Raw genomic sequence first — 11,713 nt, forward strand, 5'->3', positions numbered from 1 at the left:
GATGAGCATATGGATAGTCTCTTTCCTTTAATGCCTCATCATAAACAAGCAATCAAAATACTGGGAATAAAATCACAAAGTGGAACATGGGGGGAACTGTTTGCCAAAGCCTTCACTCACTGCAATGTTCCAGGCTCACCCTAGGCCAGCTGCAGTGTTCACAGATTTGTTTGCAGATATCTGATTCAGAATCGGTGTCTTACAAGGGAAACATTTTAACAAGCAATGAAAAGCAGAATACAGTTCTTTAAACAACACTTGTATGAAAGCCTATCAAAGTCCCAAAGCTCTGGTGTGGGCCCAAACCGCTTTCCCAGCCTGCCACACTCTCAGGATACCCCAAGGAGGCCCTGCTCAGCCAAGTCTGACCCAGTGATACCTTGTACAGTCCAGTCCCATGAGTAGAAAGTTGCCCCAAAAAAGCACTGTGGAGCAGTTGCAGGTGAAGCAGTGAGTTTAGCTGTGCCACTTATTGCCATCTCTTTAACCATCACAAAAAGTGGGCTGATAATGCCAAAGGCACTCTTAGGCTTTTAAAATATGAAGCACTGGATCTGAATCTGCATTTCTGAGTCTTATAATGTGAAGACCATTTCTACAAAAGAGGTAAGGAGGGGCAGGTGCCACATATTCTTTCATCCTCAGTATTTTTTAACTAGTTTTATTAGTTTCACGCTATGGTTGTTCTATGAAGTGGAAATCAGAGCAGTAATAGCTAAAGGCCTGAATATTTTAGATGCAATGTTGCCCTGACAGTGATCTAGCAGAAGGACATTTGAAAAAAAGCTGTATCCTTCAGCACAATGACATGAAAGCCCATGGGTCTTGCAGTTGAAAAGTAACATTGTCACATGCCCTGCACTGGAAAGGCATGAGAGAGATACTGAGAGCACTTCCACAACTTTAGCAACAGCTTTGATCCTTTCCAGAGCAAAACAGAGTGCTCTTTATTTCACTCAGCTTGAAAGGTACCAACTACGACACTTTGATAGATGAGATTCTTCCCACTCACATTAGAATCATAGAATCAGAAAGTGGTTTGGGTTGGAAGTGACCTTTAAAGGTCATCTAGTCAAACCCTCCTGCAATGAGCAGGGACATCTTCACCTACACCAGGCTGCTCAGAGCCCCATCCACCCTGCCCTTGAACCCCTCCAGGGACGGAGCATCTACAACCTCTCTGAGAAACCTGTTCCAATGTTTTTCCATTCTCATAGAAAAAAAATTCTTCCTTAAACCTGGTCTGAATCTACCTTCTTTCAGTTTTAAACCACTGCTTTTTCACAACAGACCCTGATTTTAGTCCATCCCCATCTTTCTTATAAGCCCTCTATAACTTCTCTTCTCCCACAAAGATAGACTGGCACAGGATCGAAGAGGCTGCTTTATTTTCTTCCTTGACTTTTCATTCCAATGTTATTAGGACAGGAACTGTTCAGGTTACCAGTTTCCTAATGTTTCTTGTTCCTCTAGGAAATCTTATCAGATCAGTAAGGTTAAGATGAACACTTAAACACTGGGGCCATGCCATCACTGGAAAAGGTAGTTTGTGAAGAAATATGCTTCAAATTTAACTAATTTCATCTTTGTCCTGAACATGATATTAGAAGCTCACTGCTTGTTTCTGGAAAACTATATTTAAAAAAAACATTCAACCTCCTCTAAATATCCCTGGCTTCCCCATTAATTCTATAACTCAGACTAATCAAAATAATGTTTCAGTCTATGATGCATACTAAAAATCAGAGGATTGAGTGTAGTTGATGATACATGATGGGGAAATTGCCAGGCTAGTAATATTAGGATTTCGTTTTAAAAAACCCAGAAAGCAGATTCAATTTCTTTTAATACTGTATGAAAAGAACATTGCTTACATGCTACTCAAGCATGAGGAAACACAAAACTTGTTTGTTTATGCCAGCTGATGTCTGCTCAGTTGTGCACTGTGATCATGTTTAATTCTGATTCTCTGGGCTTTACATGTGTGCTCAGCTGTGCATGCAGCAAATCATGCAGCAGCCTGCAGGTTATTAGCCCACAGTTTCTGCACAGATTGTAATGACTTCTGGCTCAATACAAGTTTCTGGCAAGGCAACTTAAGACATTTTCACATCCAGTTGTTTATTCCCCATGTTCACAGCAGCTCACTGCTCAATTATGCCAGTGCCACATGTGGTCAAGCTATAAACCTGATGGGAGAACAGAAACATTAAATGCAACCACGGGACTTTGTAGGATGTTTACAAACCTTAACTTTGCAAGTTTAATCTTAAATCCATTTCATCAATGAGATTTACACTGCAGCCCCACAAGCACCGATATCAGCATTACCTGCGAGGCATCAGACTCTGAGAGCTTCTAAGCCAGCTGTCCAGCAAAAAACAACCATAGGGCAACCATGCCTCTCTTGAATCTGAGTAAATGCTGTTGTAATTTACATGCTTTAATGTGGAGAGCTTTGTGGACAGTTGGCTAGCTGAGAAAGGTCACGTCGACATAATACCGCTGGTTAAGCAAGGAGACAAGTCTAGGAGTCAGCAGTCAGTGTCCATATAAGGCAAGGACATTGTGCCCTTGGTGCAACAACAGGATAGGGAAGAGGATCTTTTGCCAAAAATATGAAGAATAGTATCAACAGAATAACCACAAGAATGCAGAAGTAGGCGTAGTTGGCCGATAAGTAACTAACCAATAATGAACTTTCCTTTGCAATATGTATGAGCTTCATTACCACCAATATAAATATGTGTGACTATCAATAAAGTTCGAGACTTGCTGATCACTCATATTGCGTGCCGCATTTCTCCCGCCGATCCAACACTTTAAAATTCTAATTTCACATGTATCATCTCAAAATGGATTTTTTTTGCAACTTACAAGAAGTTTGAACTAATTCATCCATGATCAGAATACCAATTATTTAGACTAAATGTCTTTTTCACAAAAATCACTTAGTCTAAGTAGATGTATCTGAGGTGAACTATTCCAGCCATTTGATGGGAATTTCAAACTAAATTCCACTTGTGAACTATTTGTGTCAGGGACTCTTCTGGTACATGTTACAAGGGGAAGTCCAACATATTTTGTGCTTTTTCCAATAAAAGTGATAACCAAGTTGGTATGAAAATGAGAATGAAAAATGGTGAAATTCTGAACCCAGGAAAAAATGTTATTCTAGTTCTATTTTTAGAGCAGTCAGAAGCATTCAGGTATTCAGCATCCTTACACATTTCTTCATGATAGCATAGAATGATGGCTCAGTTTCAAAAGGCAACAAAGAATACACTGAACTGTATTACATTCCCAGGGTTTTTTTTTCCCAAATCATACATAATTGAAATTAACAGAGAGGTGAATATAGAAGGAAAATGGCAAACAGACAAGGAATAAAGGAACATTATTAGTATTTTCAAACAAGATTGTCTAACTTGCAGCAACACGCCACAGTTTAATCCATTTTAAAAGTAACTAAGTTCTTTGGAGCAATTAAGCTAGCAGCAGGGCAGTAGAAAGTGCATAGAGCATGCATTTGTGGATGTATTATAACAACAGCGCTAAAATTAAATACTGCATGATTAAATTTTAACAACCAAAAAACCTCTTTTTGTGCCATGAAACCAAATAGGTCTTGTGAGGGGAGGGGAAGGATGATGTTTGTGGTTTTTTTTCATTTTACTACAAAAAAATCTATGGAGTTAGTGGTACATTACAGAACCAGTGGAGCTCCAATGAGGATTCAGAAACTGGTTGTGCTGGTTTTGCATGAATTGATTTGTGGTGAAGAGGGAAAAAGTCAGTAAAATAGCTCATCTTTTAAAAGGAATTATCCCATGTGCTCAAGTAAAATCCTGATGCTAAAACAGACTACAAATGTTATCACCTATGAAAGTTTAATATATACAAATGATCTTAAAAAGCAACTGAGTTTTATGCTGAACATGACTAAAATGAAAGAATTGGCCCAAGTTTTACAGTTTGCAGAAAACAGCTCACTAGTGCAATTGCTGCTCTGTGCCAATGTTAACTACTGTACTGTCGTAACGGCGGGAGAGATGCGACACACCATATGCGATGAATAGCAAATCTCGAAGTTTATTGAAAGCTTACACATTTTTATATTAGTGTTAATGAAGCTTATGCATATTGCAAAATCTGAGCTCATTATTGGTTAAAGCATACTATAATCAAACACACCTACTTCTATCTCTTAACAATTATTTTGCTTCTATGTGTACATTCTTCTAATTTCTCTACCTTGGGATAACTACATTTTCTGGCAAGCAATTTTCTCCCCCGTCTTCCCGTTTTAGAGAAGGTCACTGTGACCTTCGTCAGTAACTAGGCACCGGTTGCTCAGTTCCCAGCTTGTTTCTCTTACCCTTATCCATCGGTATCACATCGGAATGTCCTTTCTCAGCTAACCAATTCTCCAAAAAGCTCTCTACATCTCCCCTGTTTTTCTGTTGAACAAGCATAGTTTGATTAAATGCAGTAGTTATCATCTTTCTCACCATCTTCTGTAAGCATATACAAAAACAAGGCAAGACTAATACTAACAACAAAGCTACAATAGCTACTACAATGCTAACCTTAATAAGTGAACGTAACCATGATCCTAAGTTTAAAGATTTGAGCCATCCATCAATACCAAGGCCTGATCTGTGTGAAGCCTTTGTTTCAGTGAAGTCTGACGTATCAACAAAGTCTTTCAGCATCTTGGTTAAACACAGGAAACAGAGAAAAATAACTCAGAACTAACTCACCTATAAAATATTAAGAAATACAAATCAGATGATGTGTTTTAGATCAGATGTTTGAGACAAATAAGCAGTGTAGAATAACTCATGTGCTTGTGAATCTCCTTATGCAAAGCCAGTGAAGAACTTAACACACGTGAGACAAGCTACAGCTCACACTGGTTATTTTCAGAGGAAAAAAAAATATAAGAAGTGATGGAGAAGTTACAAGTTGAGTCAGGTGCTTAGAGTATTGCAGGTTTGCTTTAAATTGAACAGGTACAAGAAATATGTTTCTAAGTGCAAAGGGACGTTACTGCTGTGGTATGATTTTTTAAACTCATATTCTCTTTCAGATTAAAATGTAAATTAGATGAGAAAATATTTTAAATGACATATTGTGTTCTCACTTGGACAAAGAAAAAGGATAACAACTAAGTACAAAATACTCTTTGTTCGATGTTACAGGAAAAGCTAAGCAACAGTTTTCCTGTAGACTAAAATCATTATTCAAACAATAGAATGAATGTTTTCTAGGCCTCAAACATCAGTGTTTATGCTTTATGTTTTAAAAGTCAATTGATGCTTAAACAGTAGGGATGAATATATTCTTTTTGGTAATTATTTATCAAAATTGTCCACAATAATAATAATAATAATAATATTAATATTATGGTTGGAAGTCTATTATATATTTTTTAGTATCTGTTTTGAGTGGAAGTTTTGTTGTTTTTGTTGTTTGGAGGGAGTTGTTTTTTTTGTGCAAACTAACATTCAGGTTAAATTATAATTCTAAATGTTACATGACATCCAGTCCAGTTTTCTAAACATATAAATGTATACAATGAGTAACAGTTGTTTGGATTTTCTTCCTGCATCTGTATAAGCAGTTATAGCATCCGATAAGGGCTTTAGTGATCTTTTTGGGCATTGAATCTAACTCCACTGTCCTATCACGACCCTTTTTGAGCAAATCAGTTAAAATGTCAATTTTCTGAAGAAGGGTTTTATGTTGTTGAAGTGGAGGAGATATCCATTCCAAGGCCCGTATCTCCCCCGTTTTTCTGTTATGCTAAGTAAGTGCACCCAGTAAAAATTTTTTTGTCTACACCAAACTGTCAGCTGTACAGGGAGATCAAAATCACGTCTCCGAACACTGCCTTCTGTAACACGGTCTAATATCTGCTGTAGTGTTTCAGCCCGTTCAGGGGTTATACGAACAGGCTGTGCTGGATTAGTTCCCTTTAACAAAGGTCAAAATGCATCTAACAGTTCATTGCTCGATTCGCATAGGTGGAAAAAGAATATACAGCATAATAGAACTCTCTTCTACATAGCCAGCGTCCATTATTCTAGATAAAACAAACAATCTTAACACCGTAGCCGAGAAATGTCTTAAAAGTAAAACTCTCACAGCTAATTCATCAATAATGAGTGGTCTGTTTAGTCCCGTTGGAACTTTTCCTGGGTGAACAGTCACCAAAATCACTGTCTGCTGCTGTTGCTAGGTCTACTCCGAGGCTCCCGGCGGTTGCGGGCTGAAGGCAGGTTTAGCCGAAGTGGTGATAGCTGCGGGCAGCCGCGGGGCGGGCGGACTCACCGGAGCCCGCTGCTCCACGGGGGGCGGGAGGCCTGTCCTGCCGTCCCCCCCTCGGCTCGGGGGCGGGGCGGCTGCGGAGCGGGAGGCGGCCGCGCTGCAGCTGCTGAGTCGCCCAGGGCCGGGGCCGGCACGAGCCTCTCCGGCGGGGCGGCTGCGGGCTGTGCGCTGCGGCAGGGCTGCGGAGGGTGCGGGTCCGGAGCGGGAGGAGGCGGAGGCGGTGCAGGGTTTAACACCGGGGCAGGCGGCGCGGACGGCACGGCTGGAATACGCGCGGGGGGGCTACTGCCCGCGGCAGAAGCCGATAGCTGCAGGGAGCTGCTTTTTAGAGCAGGAGCCTGTATCGGCGGGGACCCAAACCAGTCTCTGCAACGCCTGTTGCTTTCACGGGCTGCACTAGTCTGCTGGGCAGCTCTTTCCTCTGCCTGGTATTCCAAGAATTCAGCATGCACGACTTGCCATAAATTTCCCAACTCTTTCGCGGTCTTATCCTCATCTATGATTGCACGCCACAGCTTATCTCCGAATATACCCCATTCCGACAACTCATGCACTGTATGCGGATTACGAAAAAACTCCTGTGCACACCCATAAGCTAACAACCCAGGAAGTTCTTTCTGTAAATCTATCCCTCTAATCTGACGCCCTCGTAAAAAGTCAGTAAATAAATCATATGCTGCTTGCCTGTCTTTATCCATTTCAACGACGATTGCGCGCTTCTTGCGGCTCTATTCAGGTCCGGCAGCACGTAGCAGCCGGGCTCTCCTCTGAGGTCACCCGGGGCACGAACACCTTCCTTTTTCAGCGGTGTTTTTTGCCGTCCCCAGCCGCGAAAGGACCTGCACTTGACTTTTACGCCTCCGACCGTGGCTAGTCCCGAAGGTACACGTCGAGGGTCACCATTTGTCGTAACGGCGGGAGAGATGCGACACACCATATGCGATGAATAGCAAATCTCGAAGTTTATTGAAAGCTTACACATTTTTATATTAGTGTTAATGAAGCTTATGCATATTGCAAAATCTGAGCTCATTATTGGTTAAAGCATACTATAATCAAACACACCTACTTCTATCTCTTAACAATTATTTTGCTTCTATGTGTACATTCTTCTAATTTCTCTACCTTGGGATAACTACATTTTCTGGCAAGCAATTTTCTCCCCCGTCTTCCCGTTTTAGAGAAGGTCACTGTGACCTTCGTCAGTAACTAGGCACCGGTTGCTCAGTTCCCAGCTTGTTTCTCTTACCCTTATCCATCGGTATCACATCGGAATGTCCTTTCTCAGCTAACCAATTCTCCAAAAAGCTCTCTACACTGTACTGCTACCATTCTGATAAATCATAAAATAAACAAAAAGATCAAGGTATTCCGAGCAATAGTGATGGGATTGTGCTAGGATTCCCATGCTGTTCTATTCACCCATTGTGAAAAAAGGTGTAACACACACTTGGAACCTTAGGATTACCTCACTAAAAAAAGCTAAAGACTTTTTTCTATTGGAAAGCTTTATCAGCTTTTTTAAGTATCCACCTGTTTTTTTCATTAAAAGACATATTGCTTGGATGTAAAAAGAATATAATGCAAATATCAAGCCAATTTATAAACAGTATCTGTCATCTCTCAATCAGGATAGAGATAAAAATCAGATGCATCCCAATAGAGCAGGTAATTAACTCTGTTCTTGGTAGGCTTTACCTGTTTTAGTAATAAAATGTAAAAGATCATTGCCTTTGTTGGTTTTTAAAATGCTCTGGGATTTAGGAAAAATACCATAGTCCAGAAACAAACTCTTCAGTGTCCCCCAATTCACTTCAAGTTTATCTAGAATTCTTTGGAATTACAACTTTCCTTTTGTTTTCTCAATTTCTTAAGGAATTGTTTATAATGTTTCATAATCATTACTTAGTACAGACACTCTAAAAACATCTTTCAACCATGCCAAAACAGAGGTATGTGCCTAACTGGGATCCAAGCAAGTATAACGAGAAGAACCAGCAAGTTCATTCACCACGTAAATCTTGACTTGTCCCTGAGGGCTGTTTGGCCTTTACAGTGTAGAGTTGGTTGGCAAAAGAGCATTAATCGTTACTTATGTGTCACATATTTGTTGCTCACATTTTAAAATGTACTGAAAATATCCACAGGTAGAGCTAATTGTTAGTTTATCATAAGGGAAATCTCCTGTGAAATAGTTTCTAGTTGTAATTTATGCAGGAGTGATTAAACTGCATAGATTCTGTTTATCCTCATTGTAGGAGATTCAAGACATCACAAAACATTCCAAGTTCAGCTTGCAAACCATTACAAAAGCACCTGTTATCCTCAGCCCCCTTTTCCAGCTGCCAAGGCCCAGCACTAGGGCTCGAGGTCCTTTGTCACCCTCTGCTGCATGCACCAACTGCCCGATGGCTGCCAGCTAAGGAGATGCTTTATGGAAGGCAAGGTTCTAAGACTTGGTAAGAGAGCAGACTTGAAACAGGAGCTGTTAAACTGAACGGGAAACTTGCTTTATTTAGATGCAAATTTTGCCCAATCATTTCAAGACTGCCTTGCACACCTATGCCTAAGTGCTTGAATTCAACTTACAGAAAACTTTCAGCCAGTACATGAGGAACAGATGCTCTTCAAATTACCTGCACCAGCTTGCAGGCAAATTAAGAATCAGTTTTCTAAATATTCCCCTTATTTATTGTAAACTGAATCAGTTCCCCACAAAACTTGCAGGTAAAATGTCTTTCTGATCACTTTACCCACGCCCTCATTTACTATGCGCAACAAAGTTTGAAAAATGCCATCTCTGAATTCTCCAGAATACGGATGTACTGACTCGAGATTGCCAATTTCATAAAATAATCACTGATAAGCTTGGAGAGTGTCTTAAGAGGACCACAAAACGCTGGACTTTCCCCTCCAATGTTAAAACAAACAAACATGACAGAAATAAGAACATTTTATTTCTTCAAGAAATACATCTCACAGTTTTGGGCTGAGGTCTTTCCTAGAACTCAAAATTTATTTTTACTGTAAGTGAATATTTTAAGTGATAAATCAGAATCAACATCTGTTCAGTATGCAATCTGATCTGTGTCACCTCGAAGCATTATACTTCTAAGTAGTAGTGAATAACCCTTATATTCTTATTCCATATTAAAAAAGACTAACCCAATATTAGTATCTTTGATTGATGTAAGGTAGAAAAAACTTGAATGCTAGGTTACTAGTAAGCATAAGGGGAAAAAAAAGTAGCTAATATGTATCAGAAAGAACCGGTGTTTGAAAAAACTCAAAGGTACGGGAAAGACGAATATGAGGCAAGAAAACAGTGTTTAGAGAAAAGCCGTTTTGGAATTTTTAAGTACTAGAGGAACTGACTTATGCTACACCACAAACCACCCCACATACTATTGCTACCAAGAAATCAAACCCTTTGAGCACCAACAAAGTTCCCCTCTCTCCCCCCAAAACTGAGTTTTGTAAGCAAGCATCAATCCGTCCGGTCGGGAAAATGCTGTCTAGGAGCATCCGAGGCTTTCACCTCGGAAGATTGCACTGGAATGCTCAACACCGAGTGCCAGCACTCTGGGAACAAAAAGCTCGCACTAGGAAACTACCAAACCAAACATCAGGAATGCCCAGGAAGCTTTATTATATTCCACGTGAAAAAAGGAGAACGACTGCACAGTCAGAGTCCGGAAGCAGGCATTTTGCGAGGCTTCTCCCGGTCAGTCCTTCGCGGGAACCACACGGGAGAGAGGGCCGGGACCAGCAGGACGGAGGCTCAGGACTCGTCGGGCTTGTCGGCGGGCGGCCCGCAGGGCTGCAGCATCTTCTCCATCAGGTTGAAGCGAACGCGCGCCTTGCTCTCGTTCTCGGCGATGGCGAAGTAGTTGAGCAGGTCGAAGTGGCCCATGTAGGAGCAGTACGAGTCGCGGTGCTGGTTCACCAGCCACTCCCACTTGGTGGTGTCGGCGTGCCCCGTGCCGATGTACTTGGACTGCAGGTGCTCCAGCTGGCTGTGGATGGTGTAGCGGTCCGTCATGGCGAGGCCGGCGGGCGGGCGGAGAGCGGGAGGGCGGGCGGCGGGGACGGGCCTGGGCGGCGGGGACCGGCCTGGGCAGCAGGGACAGCTCTCGGCGCCGGGACCTTTTCCGGCGGGCGCAGCAGCGCTTCCCGCCGCTTTTCCTGCCGCAGCGCCCGACGGGAGCGCGCCGGGAAGGGCCTGCCGGGAGCTGTAGTCTTCTCTCGGCCCCGCCCAGAGGGCCATCCCTAGCATAAGTTAATATTGATATCGTAATAAAATAGTTTACTCTCGGTCCGATCACGTCAGTTGGCTAGCACATAGTAAGGCAGATGGTAGTTACAAGGCCAGGCTGGCATGTGCAACCCAGCGTTATTTTAAAGCCCGTACGTGAGGGCTGAGGAGCGGCTCCAGCTCCGATTTCGTACTCTGAGCACGGGCGCGGGGCTGCGCCTCAGGCTGAGGCAGATGCTCAGCTGAGCCTCGGTGTAAAGCCTGGAGCCTCCCGTCGATTTGTAAACAAAGATACGGTTTGATAGTGATCAATCCACCTGGAATCCAAGGGACGTGCACTGTCAAATCTGGCTACGAAGTACCCACGTAGTGGATCGTGGGGAACAGCATCAAAAAGTCTCTCCTGCCAAGGGGTGCCAGGAAGGCAAAGCCCCGGGGCTCAGGCTTCGGGGCACAGCTTAATCCCAGCTCCTGACACCGGCTCTGTATAAACAACTCGGTGCTGCTTCCCAAATAAGCGACATGGGAAGCCTGGCTCCGGGAAAAAAACATAAAAATCCCGCAAAACCACCCAGGAGGTGCCAAGAGCAGCACAACGCCCCTTTTCGTTAGCTCTTTGCTTGGTGAGAGGGCAATGCACCCCTTTCTGTGGTCACTCTCACACAAATCCATATAGAGAAGGGCTGAAGAGGGCACAGCATTTGCGGGTCCTCCCAAAATAAGAAGTTTGGTGAAGTTACTTCTGCTACATACAGCTGAGGAAAGTCCTGTATGTCCCATCCCTGTTCCTTTGTAAGCTGAAGAGCTGAATTTATCTTCCTCTAATGGGCTGAGCAGGGTCAGAGGATTTAAGTCAAAATTAAATACTAATGTTGCAAAATATTTTTTACAGCGCAGCTAGTATTTTATCTGAATATTAAACTCAAAAGCAGCTATAAAACCCACAGAAAATATAACTTGTGTTGCCTATCTTCTTTTGGTCAAAGTCAAGCTTGAAATAAATTTTATCATACACAAAATAGTTTTTTTCCAACTCTGTTCAAGAGCTTACATAATGTTAAGTTTAAAATGCATGAAATTATTCATGCTTTCATATGCTAGTAGTGTTTTTAATTATTTGTTTTA

At 42.2% G+C, this 11,713-nt stretch overlaps 1 protein-coding gene across 1 annotated transcript; it reads right to left on the minus strand.

The window, feature by feature from the left end:
* Nucleotides 1-9,273: 9,273 nt before the first annotated feature.
* Nucleotides 9,274-10,514, minus strand: SF3B5 (splicing factor 3b subunit 5). Its single transcript, XM_054629887.2, has one exon. It carries the CDS (start codon nucleotides 10,373-10,375, stop codon nucleotides 10,115-10,117), a length of 261 nt encoding a protein of 86 aa, XP_054485862.1. The 5' UTR covers nucleotides 10,376-10,514; the 3' UTR covers nucleotides 9,274-10,114.
* Between the last annotated feature and the right edge of the window lie 1,199 nt (nucleotides 10,515-11,713).

This window comes from Agelaius phoeniceus, chromosome 3, assembly GCF_051311805.1.
Source record: "Agelaius phoeniceus isolate bAgePho1 chromosome 3, bAgePho1.hap1, whole genome shotgun sequence".
In the NCBI taxonomy this organism is placed as follows: Eukaryota; Metazoa; Chordata; class Aves; order Passeriformes; family Icteridae; genus Agelaius; species Agelaius phoeniceus.

Excerpts from the sequence above, each read along its gene's own strand:
- SF3B5 (XM_054629887.2), bottom strand. The coding sequence starts at position 10,375 with ATGACGGACCGCTACACCATCCACAGCCAGCTGGAGCACCTGCAGTCC.